Raw genomic sequence first — 11,674 nt, forward strand, 5'->3', positions numbered from 1 at the left:
TGCCAAGTCCACTGAGGGGAATCGAACCCCTGATTTTAGCGTTGTAAATCCTTAGACTTACCGCTGTACCAGCGGGAAACTGCATGATGTCAAAGTCTAGCAGTGCACATCCACTAAAAATGTCGTAATTTGCATTACCACAGTTCGAACAACAGAAAATTGAAAATCGTTAAACTATCACTCCTGTTAATAATGCAGGTCGTTTCGATCACACGACACACTTGTGTCTTGATTTTTTTTTTTTTTTTTTTTTTTTTGTATATCACCCACTAGTTGATTTCACATGGAAGTCCAAGGCACTCAAAGTAACTACGACAAAATTTGCATATCGCGGTTACGCTCCGCTCGAGCTATACAGCAGTGTAACTTCAATATCTACCTTCGTTTTACAACGCTTGTTTGTTTGTTTGTTTTAGAATTTCGCACAAAGCTACTCGAGGGCTATCTGTGCTAGCCGTCCCTAATTTAGCAGTGTAAGACTGGAGGGAAGGCAGCTAGTCATCACCACCCACCGCCAACTCTTGGGCTACTCTTTTACCAACGAATAGCGGGATTGACCGTCACATTATACACCCCCATGGCTGGGAGGGCGAGCATGTTTAGCGCGACGCGGGCGCGAACCCGCGACCCTCGGATTACGAGTCGCACGCCTTACGCGCTTGGCCATTCCAGGCCATTTTACAACGCATACACAGCAAAAATTACACTAGTTGAAAGCAATTTGTTGTTTACCGATTATTATTAATGACAGATTGTTGTTAATAAAGTTGCAACGTTTTCTATAAATTTTACATTTATTTAAAGTGATTTGCAATTTTATTATTATTCCAAGCCAAGAAAATCACTAAGTTTAAATCGTAAAACTAACAGAACATTAACAGATTTACACATACATAAGCATTCCTACATTACAGCACTACAGAAACACCGAAATTACCTGTAGCCTACACAGCGTGAACTAAATTTTTTTTAAATGGACCTGCATAAAAAACAACAAACCTTATGACCTGACATTCATTTAAGAAAACTTGAAAATAAGCCAAAATATACGCTTCTCTACAGCAGATATTTCGCGTAACAACTACGATAAAAACATCTGCCAAAAAACCTAAAAAAAAAGGTTCAGTAGTAACAGTGCTTTCCTCTTTCTCAAGGACATTATTCAAAAAATATTTTATGGTGAATTTTTTACTTCGTAGTATTTACAATTACATACTGTTTAGACTTCTAAATTCACTCAAGCAGACTAAAGTTAAAATATTCTTTTGCTATTCAAATACAGCTAAATAATAAATATTTTCTCTACTTACTGCTTCACTGTATTTCTCGATGCCTGCCTCATCACAGTTTACCCTCCTGCTTATTCAGATATTAAAAGAATGACTGACTGACTACCTGAATGAGTAGAACTAATCTCAGCGTGTACAGAGTCAAATACTGCGCTCCCTATAAACTAGGTATAACTTATTTTTGCAATCAACAGCTGTAACCAATCCGACAAGAGCCCCTAGAAGTGCAGCTGGGCCACACGGCAGACTCACACTGCCCTAAATATCACGTGCTTCCGTTTCTACCTCTACCAAGTACCAACGTTGTTTTGTTATCGCTACGAGTTCTGGCAAATTACACTTCAGCCGTTAAAGTCAAAATGCTTTGTTTAAAAAGTTGATTAATTCCACATTCACTGCAATATTTTTCTTAACTGTTAGTAAACATAAAGTGGTGTTTTTTAGTTGTTTGTTTTGTTTAAAAAACGTAAATTTATTTATAATTATATTTGAAGAAGTTCATTTTATTTTTTCATAGATTTTAATCGGCGTATTATGTCAAGTGAAAATCATACGATGTAATTAAATAATTCATGACCAATCTATTCACTGTGTAAAATACTCTCTTTTAATTTTGTTTCTTAAATAAACTAGTGATGAAAAGGTTGAGTTCTGTTTTGTGTGTGTATGTGTGTTAAAGATTTGTTTGTTTGTTTTGGAATTTCGCACAAAGCTACTCGAGGGCTATCTGTGCTAGCCGTCCCTAATTTAGCAGTGTAAGACTAGAGGGAAGGCAGCTAGTCATCACCACCCACCGCCAACTCTTGGGCTACTCTTTTACCAACGAATAGTGGGATTGACCGTCACATTATAACGCCCCCACGGCTGGGAGGGCGAGCATGTTTGGCGCGACTCGGGCGCGAACCCGTGACCCTCAGATTACGAAGCGCACGCCTTAACGCGCTAGGCCATGCCAGGTCCCTTGTGTGTTAAAGAACATAGTACATATTATCGCCTACACATTTGCGATAAAAATATGTTGTATAGGGTTTTCTGATCTACAAAACCGCCTACAATAGAAGACAAAGCACAAACACAACTCAGAGAAAACTTTTAAAACAGTTGAAAACGTACTTAAGACAATAACATAATCTTATACTCACTATAAAAAACAAAGAAAGAGAGAGATAAAGAGAAATAAATAGGTAAAAGAAATATTCACTCTTCTGAACAGTTTGTGCTCATAATATCTGAACCCAGCATGGCCACGTGATTAAGGCGCTCGACTTGTAATCCGAGGATTACGGGTTCGAAACCCAGTCACACCAAACATGCTCGCCCTTTCGGCAGTAGGGGCGTTATAAATTTACGGTTAATCCCATTATTCGTTGGTAAAAGAGTAGCCCAAGAGTTGGCGGTGGGTGGTGATGATTAGCCGCTTTTCCTCTGGTCTAGTCTTGCTAAATTAAAGACGACTAGAGCAGATGGCTCTCGAGTAGCTTTGCGCGAAATTAAAAACAAACCAATCATAATATCTGAAATATCGGTTTGATAAATGTGGTTTAAAGTCTGCAAACAACATCCAGATGATAAACAAACACAAGTTTAGGATGTTGCTTATGTTGATGTGTGAATTACATTTTGATAACCTTGTTAGTTAACTTTTCTTGCTTGCTGTTTTAGATTTGGACTTTGAAGTTTCTTACAACCGTTCATCTCAGACTTGTGAGCAATGGACTTAAAGCTTACGCTGCTTACGCATTGATTGCAGGTCTATGGGTGAAATCTGCGTAAGCTGTTACGATGGCTTTTCATATCAGGAGTAGTCAGACAATCAAACTCATTTAGGTTATCTGTATATTCTTTACTGTAACACATTATATTTTTCAGAATATTTCAAAGGATATTAAGTATTTTTCTTTAGAAGCTATCAATATTTTATTTTCTACTTAATTGTCGTTGTGATTATAAATATAAAATACCTGGTTTATTTTTAATTAATTGAATGACAAGTATCAAAGTTTCTAAAGAAAAGGCTCAGCATGGCAAGGTGGGTTAAGACGTTCGTCTCGTATTCTGAGGGTCGCGGTTTCGAAACATGTTTGCCCTTTCAGCCGTGGGGGCGTATAAAGTGGCGATCAATCCCACTATTCGTTGGTAAAAGAGTAGCCCAAGAGTTGGCGGTGGGTGATGATGACTAGCTACCTTTCCTTTAGTCTTACACTGCTAAATTAAGAATGGCTAGCGCAGATAGCCTTCGTGTAGCTTTGCGCGAAATTGCAAAACAAACAAACAAATCCAAAGAAAAAAATAGTATAGTTTTTTTAAGTAAGACATTGTAGTAATATATTTTAAAACAGTCAAGTTGCCACTAAATAGTTTTTTTAAGGTCATTTGTACTTAAATACTGATTAGAGGTAACTGCATCTCTGGTTGAAATTAAGTTGTAATTATTTTTTTACTTTGGCAGCATAGTAAATTAATAAGATTATGTGGTAATCTTGAACAAGCCTTCCCCAATAGTGAATTGTTTAAATCCTGCTACAATGAATCGCAACAGAAATAAACATATGATAATTTAATCATACAGTATTACGTCAATAAATACGACTTGTATGATTTTGCATTTATAAGTACATATTCTATAATTATGAATTGAATTATACATACGACTTTCATTTGTTCGTTGTGTCGAATTGTTTTTCATTGTAGAAGTCATGAAATAAATTATTGTGTCAGCGATTGCTATTTCATTATTTCATTTAACAAAATTAAGAAACTTCCTAATTCATTTGACACACTCGAGTGACTATAGGACATCATCAAGTGATGAGACCTGTAACGTGAGATTTCTCATGAGTTCATCAATTAACAGTTTGAAGTAACTTCTTTCCATTCGTTTCAAAATGCATGAACGACATTGAACACGAGTAACTAGCGACCCCATGTTAGGAAGAATGTTCACAACCTTTTCTGCATATGTACGATACTAATTAATGAACCTATCTTTGCCATTCTTGTATACCACTCTTTTGATTTCCTATATTGATTAGTTAACCCTAATGCAATCATTGTTATTTGTGCATAGGCAATACAGTCTCGTATTCTAAATGGTTTTAAACACACGTATCAAGATCGTATCCCACGTGTTTTGGTGTTTCCTGAATGTGTTATTTTTTAAAATTTTATTTAAGTTTTGACGAAATAGCTATAGAGCTTATCAGGAAAGTAACACACACTTAAATTGTCAGAAGATTATCTAAGATGCGGATTTCTTAAACAACGATAGCCGAGATTAACTTTTCGAACTCTGATATATTTGTTGTGTTTTGTGTATCACGTTTGCAATTACAAAGCGTACATTGAGGAATGTGTGAACCTAGCTCTATCATTTAGTCATAACACTACTGTTTTCTCTCTGTTTCTTCGTACATTAATGAAAGAAAAATAATAATTTCATTTTCTTTATCATGAAATATACAATGTCCAAGTAAGATCAACTGATGAGTACATTGCTAATTCTCAACACATAATTTGTAAAGTTCACATGTAACACATTTGTTCTTACAATTACCCCGACTAGTAAAATGATAGTAACATTTTACTATTTTTTTTTAGATTCTCTAAGCTCAATTATTTTTACTCTGAGATTAGTTATAGCGAATCTACTTTGTCTACAGTTTGATAGTTTACTTAACTAGCCCCCCAGTAGCTGAGCGGTATATCTGCGGACTTACAACGCTAAAATCCGGGTTTCGATACCCGTAGTGGGCAGAGCACAGATAGCCCATTGTGTAGATTTGTGCTTAATTCAAAAACAACAACAACATTACTTAACTAAACTTATGTAGAAACCTTAACAGTTCTTCTGTTAGTAATTACATCTAATGTTAAACCAATCCTCTTTTCGTCAATCTTCAAAACTACTGAGTTCGTACAATTATAATAGAAAATCAACTGCAGCTAAAATATAACAAAAAAACACCAATGTTTGTTTTGTTATTTGAATTTCGCACAAAGCTATTCGAGGGCTATCTGCACTAGTCGTCTCTAATTTAGCAGTGAAGACTACAGGGAAGACAGCTAGTCATCACCACCCAACGCCAACTCTTGGGCTACTCTTTTATCAACGAATAGTGGGATTGACCGTCACATTATAATGCCCCCACGGCTGAAAGGGCAAGCATATTTGGTGCGACCGGGATTCGAACCCTCGACCCTGAGATTACGAGTCGAACGCCTTAACCACCTGGCCATGCCGGGCAACAAACACCAATGAACACATGCAAGAAAACACAGCGTGCACATTACGTTCGATAAGCTCTGATCAAGACATATGTTTGGTTTGCATTCTACCAAACCACTTTAGTATCTTGATGGGACAAAAATAAGTCTATAGACCTACAATGTTAAAATCCATGGTTCGATTCTCTGTTTTGGACATAGCAGATAACCCACTGCGGTTTTGCTTTGAAAACAAAACAAATGAATATGTGATTATTACTGACTACATAGTCTCAATATGAGTTTTGAACGAGGTAGTTATGATATACACATTTGATGTCAACTACAATTTGTTATAGCGTTAATAACACATAATGTTTATTGGGCAACTCTAACATAATTCTAGATTTAGCTCTGAAGTTTGTCCGGCATGGCTAGGTAGTTGAGGCACTCGACTCGTAATCCGAGGGTCGCGGGTTCAGATCCCTGTCACACCAAACATGCTGGCCCTTTCAGCTATGTGGACGTCATGATGTGACAGTCAATTCCATTATTCGTTGGTAAAAGAGTAGCCCAAGAGTTGGCGGTAAGTGGTGATGACTAGTTGCCTTCCGTCTAGTCTTACGTTGGTAAATTAGGGACGGCTGGCGCAGATAGCTTTCGCTTTGCCTTGCGCGAAATTCAAAAACAAAACAAACAAAGAAACAAAGCTGTGAAGTCTGGCATGATATCACTTACTTATTCAGATTAAATTTAGTTAATCTGTGTCAGAAAGCAGTTTGCAGTTATAAAAGAACAACAGTAGAAATATCTCATGTGAATGTTACACACCTGAACTCTCTGACTGGGTCCTACCGTTGAACGCACTTGGAATTTGAAAACCTAACTTATTCATAGTCACAGCGCTCGATTGAGGATCAGTGTGAAGCGCCCATCGCACACCTATAGAGTACATTCCAACGTCCCACACATCGGAAACACTCGTCATGATCAAACACGAGATGTTGATTCAGGGCTCAACCTAGCAGAAACTTCGACGATACGACAATTACATTATATATGTGTTAAAAATGTTTAGGTCTTTTGATACTGTGCTGTGCTGATGTGTCATCACTGTAATAACACTGTAGGTTAAACTCAAACCACACTGGTTAAGAGTAGCCATAGTTGGCGGTGGATGACGTTGACTGGTTGCATTTCCTTTGTCTTACTTCTGAGTTAAAGATGGTAGCGCAGATAGCTGTCAAGTAGCTTAGAGTGAAGCTTATAAACTATCTATACAAGAGGATATTAGAATTAAGATATAGATCAAAGCCACCTTTAGTTATTTAGCTCATGGAGCAATTAAAATGTTTTTTATGTATAACGTTTTTGCAATAATTAATTAAACTAACGAAACAGAACTAGAACACTTCTCGATGAATGTGATTGTTACGCAATAATGAACAAAGAGAATGTGCGTTTTTCGAATAGAGTATTTTCTCGAGTACCACACATGGAAATGGTCTTAAAGGGGGGGGACAGAGCAATGCAATAACATAGCATCTGAGCTTCATGTTAAAATGAAAAGACCATTTAGTTTTAAACTAATAAATACAAGTGTAGAAAGATGTTCAAGAGAACCTAACCCTCTCATGTTTACAATGATCTAACATCCAATTGTGGCATGTGTGTGTGTGTGTGTATTTGTATCGAATACCGAGAAGGATATTTGATGTACTAGTTCTAATACTACATTAAATGGACATTCAAAACAATAAATAATATTTTCGGTTTCATTCTGTTTTATAAACCTAAAAGTACCAAATATTTACTATGTGAAACTAATGCAGAAATTTTTAATATTGTAAATAATTAGCTTAGAAAAAAAAATCATACATTACGTTACTACGGTTTATATGGTGCTGTAAGTAATCAGGTGTATTCCGGATTTGGAAAAATATAACCAATTAACACTTTACAACGTTACTGACCGCTTTTCATACGTTTCTTTGTGTGTTTCTTTCAGTGCAGTCAATTACACATGAAAGATGATTTTGTAGTTGGATAAACCTTTCCTGCATTTTAGTATGACGTTTTGGTTCCGGGATTTGGAATATCCGTCCCGCCCATATCATTCAAGAAAAATATTCTAGCTTGTCCGGCCATAGATATCACATATTAGATAGACTGCGTTCGATACAATGGGGCTCTGAAAACGTGCCACAGGAATGTTTCTCTTAAACATTATTTCATTACGCATTCTTGAGCAGGTAATATGTTTCTCTCTCTAAAATTATTCTCACATTAACGCTTTTCTTGAGCAGGTAATATGTTTTTCTCTCTAAACATTATTCTTACATTAATGCTTTCCTTGAGCAGGTAATATGTTTCTCTCTCTAAACATTATTCTCACATTAACGCTTTTCTTGAGCAGGTAATATGTTTCTCTCTCTAAAAATTATTCTCACATTAACGCTTTTCTTGAGCAGGTAATATGTTTTTCTCTCTAAACATTATTCTCTAATGCTTTCCTTGACAGGTAATATGTTTCTCTCTCTAAACATTATTCTTACATTAATGCTTTCCTTGAGCAGGTAATATGTTTCTCTCTCTAAACATTATTCTCACATTAACGCTTTTCTTGAGCAGGTAATATGTTTCTCTCTCTAAACATTATTCTCACATTAACGCTTTTCTTGAGCAGGTAATATGTTTTTCTCTCTAAACATTATTCTCACATTAATGCTTTCCTTGAGCAGGTAATATGTTTCTCTCTCTAAACATTATTGTCACATTAATGCTTTCCTTGAGCAGGTAATATGTTTCTCTCTCTAAACATTATTCTCACATTAATGCTTTCCTTGAGCAGGTAATATGTTTCTCTCTCTAAACATTATTCTCACATTAACGCTTTCCTTGAACAGGTAATATGATCTTCTCTTCTATTTTGAGTAATTTTATTTCTGTTTTACTTATAATTTACTGCAAATTATATTATTGTTCCGCAAGATAAATATTTTGTTCACAAATGCAAATAAGGTGGTGTAAGCTTACAGATATACATTTAGTAATGAATTAATGTTTGCATAAATTCTTTAAAAACAATAACTAGAAGAAACCTTTACAACAAATGTCTTCTTACTTTAAAACATGTATTTATAATACACTCTATAACTGTACCTAATGCTGAATTTCTTAATAATGATATAAATATCATACCTGTTTTTGCTGCCTTGTATATTTTTCTTTTCTATCAGTCATTTTTATAACTGGTTCTTGTTAATTTCAAAGCTAGACAATGACCAATTTGTGCTTTTCTCATCACGGCATCGAAACCTGAATTTTTGCATGCTTGTAAACTCACGGCTGAGCCATTGGTGGGTGATATTGTTGTAAAATCACTATTTCCTGTTCTTCTCTTTATCATTATATGGTAAGCTCAATTATTATTTATTCACATTGCTTTAATAAAAAATATCGAAAAAAAGCCTTTCTATTGAACATTTTTCTACCTTTATCTTGTATCCTTTCATTACCCATTAATTAATTTCATTTTGTTCTAATGTTTGCTATCTGAAATAAGCAAATTTATTAAGGTGTCTCAGTGGTAAGTCTGAGTTTTGTAACACTAAAAGTTGTACTAGCGCGGATAGAGCACAGATAGTTCATTACGAAAGCTAAACGCTTCACACCAAAAAACTATAATACACATATATTAGAACATTGTATTTTGATAACCCTTCTTGGAAACGTTGAAGTCATCTTGAAAAGATAGACAAACCAACTTAAAATAATGATAACAATAATTTGAACAGTAACGATATGGTCCAAATTCTTAAAAGCATATACTCTAAACAACCTCTATTTTCTATTTACGTTCTTTTAAATTTAATTTATTAACAAACATGTATTTTCACTTAGATGTTTTTAAATGTATACACTAACTTGGGTATTTGTTTTATGTTCATACTGCTAAATACAATAAATAAGTTATTTTATATGAACATGTGGCTTATGTTTAGTAGTAGACAAAGCTTTTTTACAATATTGGCGATGGTAAAAGGTTACATACTGCAACCTTAGTTCCAAGGTACCAGATATTTAAGTCAGGGATTTCGATAGTTCTATATCTTAGCAAGTGAGAACTAGGAGACATTACTCAACAAAATAATTCTGACCTCATTCTAGTTAACCGGTCTGCAAAGACTGAAATCAGCAACTTGTTAAATAATTCCTCTCCAGTGTATGCAGGAATACTTTTCTTGTTCATAATATTTGTTAACGATATTTTAGTCATGGTCATAACTTTCACATACGTGTGTTAGTATTCTAGTGTCAAAACTAGTTGAAACATATGCATCGAAAATTAATACTCGCGTGAAACACGTAACACGTGGCGTATGGTAATAAAAACACAAACAATAACCTTCTATAAAAGATACGGCTCGGCATAACCAGGTGGTTATGGCATTCGACTCGTAATCTGAGGGTCGCGGGTTCGAATCCCCGTCGCATCTAACCTGCTCGCCTTTTCAGCTGTGGGAGCATTATAATGTGACGGTCAGTCCCACTATTCGTTGGTAAAAGAGTAGTCCAAGAGTTGGCGGTGGGTGGTGATGACTAGCTGTCTTCTCTCTAGTCTTACATCACTAAATTAAAAAACGTAATAAACAGAAAACATAAGAAACTACCTCAAATAACAGTAATACAAATAACTACAATGATACAACTAAATTTCTAGGAATAACATCTAACAAGCACTTCACATGAAATAAATACATTAAGTAAATTGTTGAACAGAATAATTAAAAGGATTAGTTAACTTCAGAGAATCGGAGATAACATCAGTGTGTGTGCCTCACATTCAGTGATGGTCGCTTTCAAAGTCTACTAGACCTATTAGACTACTTTAGTATGATAAAGTGTAACATGCCATTTCAGCTACGTAATAAACTTCAAAGTCAGACAACCCAAGTAGTCAGAACAACGTTTCGTGTACTACTCTATATTTTCGAACGATACACACACTCCTCAGACAAGGGTAAAAGAACACATTGTTGACCTACATATTTTATTTTATGTTGACATGCACAGAACCTGTAAGCTAATCAATGCAATTTCTCAGTGATTACGAGAAATTCCACTTGTAGAGAAAAATATATATGTAAAAACGACTGGTTTGGGTTGAGAAAATTTTTATGTAGAGGAGCGAACAACGTTTCGACCTTTCTTCGATCATCGTCAGGTTCACAGAGAAAGTCGAAACGTTGTTCGCTCCTCTACATAAAAATTTTCTCTACCCAAACGAGCCGTTTTTACATAATGCAATTTCTGTCTGTAGTTGCCAATCCTGAATCCTAGCAAGAATACATATTACGACATGTTAATTAGTAGCCTAAATTTGCTTCCAAATACCAACAACAATGAAACTCAATTCATAAAAGACTTTCTTATCATAACTCTTGAACATATAAACATGAAAACCAGTTTTATGCGCACCAAATATTATAATTCATAACTGAATCATCTAATCTATATCAATGCAAAGTTGCTATAAACTCAAGCGCTAAAGCTACTATTTGAAAAAGTTTCCAGTGTAGTCCATTTCGAGCACTGATGAGGTACAATATTCGCATATTCATCACTCGGTCACTGAAAATGGGAATTTACTAGGGGTATTCCCTTTTTTATCCCTCTGGCATCCACACACTCACATGAAATTTTAAGGTATATGACATTTTGATTCCTGCTGTTCAGTCCTTTTTCTTTTTCTTTTACCGAGTAGTCAGAGTTTACTTACACCAAAAAAGACTTTACCCACCTTCTATGTAGCGTCTTGTCGAAGTGGGCCCGAAATGGCCAGGTGGTTAGGGCGCTTGACTCGTAATCTGAGGGTCACTGGTTCGAATTTCCGTCACACCAAATATGCTCGCCCTTTCAGCCGTAGAGGCGTTATAGCATAACGGTCAATCCCAGTTTTCATTAGTTAAAGAGTAGCCCAAGAGTAAGCGGTGGGTGTTGATGACTAGCTGCCTTCCCTCTAGTCTTTCTCCACTAAATTAGGGACGGCTAGCGCAAATAACCCTTTCGTAGCTTTTCCAGAAATTAAAAAAGAAACAATACACTTACATTAACCTACATACGAAACCACAAATGATGATTAAGATATACGTAAAACATCCAAAATAAATAATAGTATG

General features: G+C 35.5%; 1 protein-coding gene across 4 annotated transcripts in view; it reads right to left on the reverse strand.

The window, feature by feature from the left end:
- Positions 1-10,100, reverse strand: part of LOC143226330 (uncharacterized) — a 32,205-nt gene extending 22,105 nt beyond the window's left edge. The window contains exon 1 of one of the 4 annotated variants that reach the window (XM_076457159.1): positions 9,901-10,100. In XM_076457159.1, coding sequence (XP_076313274.1) covers positions 9,901-9,989 — 89 coding nt within the window. In that variant the 5' untranslated portion in view covers positions 9,990-10,100. Of the gene's footprint in view, positions 1-1,310; positions 1,550-9,900 lie in introns of those variants that run through there. The other 3 variants (XM_076457152.1, XM_076457170.1, XM_076457177.1) reach the window with 3 other exon arrangements.
- Between the last annotated feature and the right edge of the window lie 1,574 nt (positions 10,101-11,674).

The sequence above is a fragment of the Tachypleus tridentatus genome, chromosome 1, assembly GCF_004210375.1.
Source record: "Tachypleus tridentatus isolate NWPU-2018 chromosome 1, ASM421037v1, whole genome shotgun sequence".
Classification (NCBI taxonomy): Eukaryota; Metazoa; Arthropoda; class Merostomata; order Xiphosura; family Limulidae; genus Tachypleus; species Tachypleus tridentatus.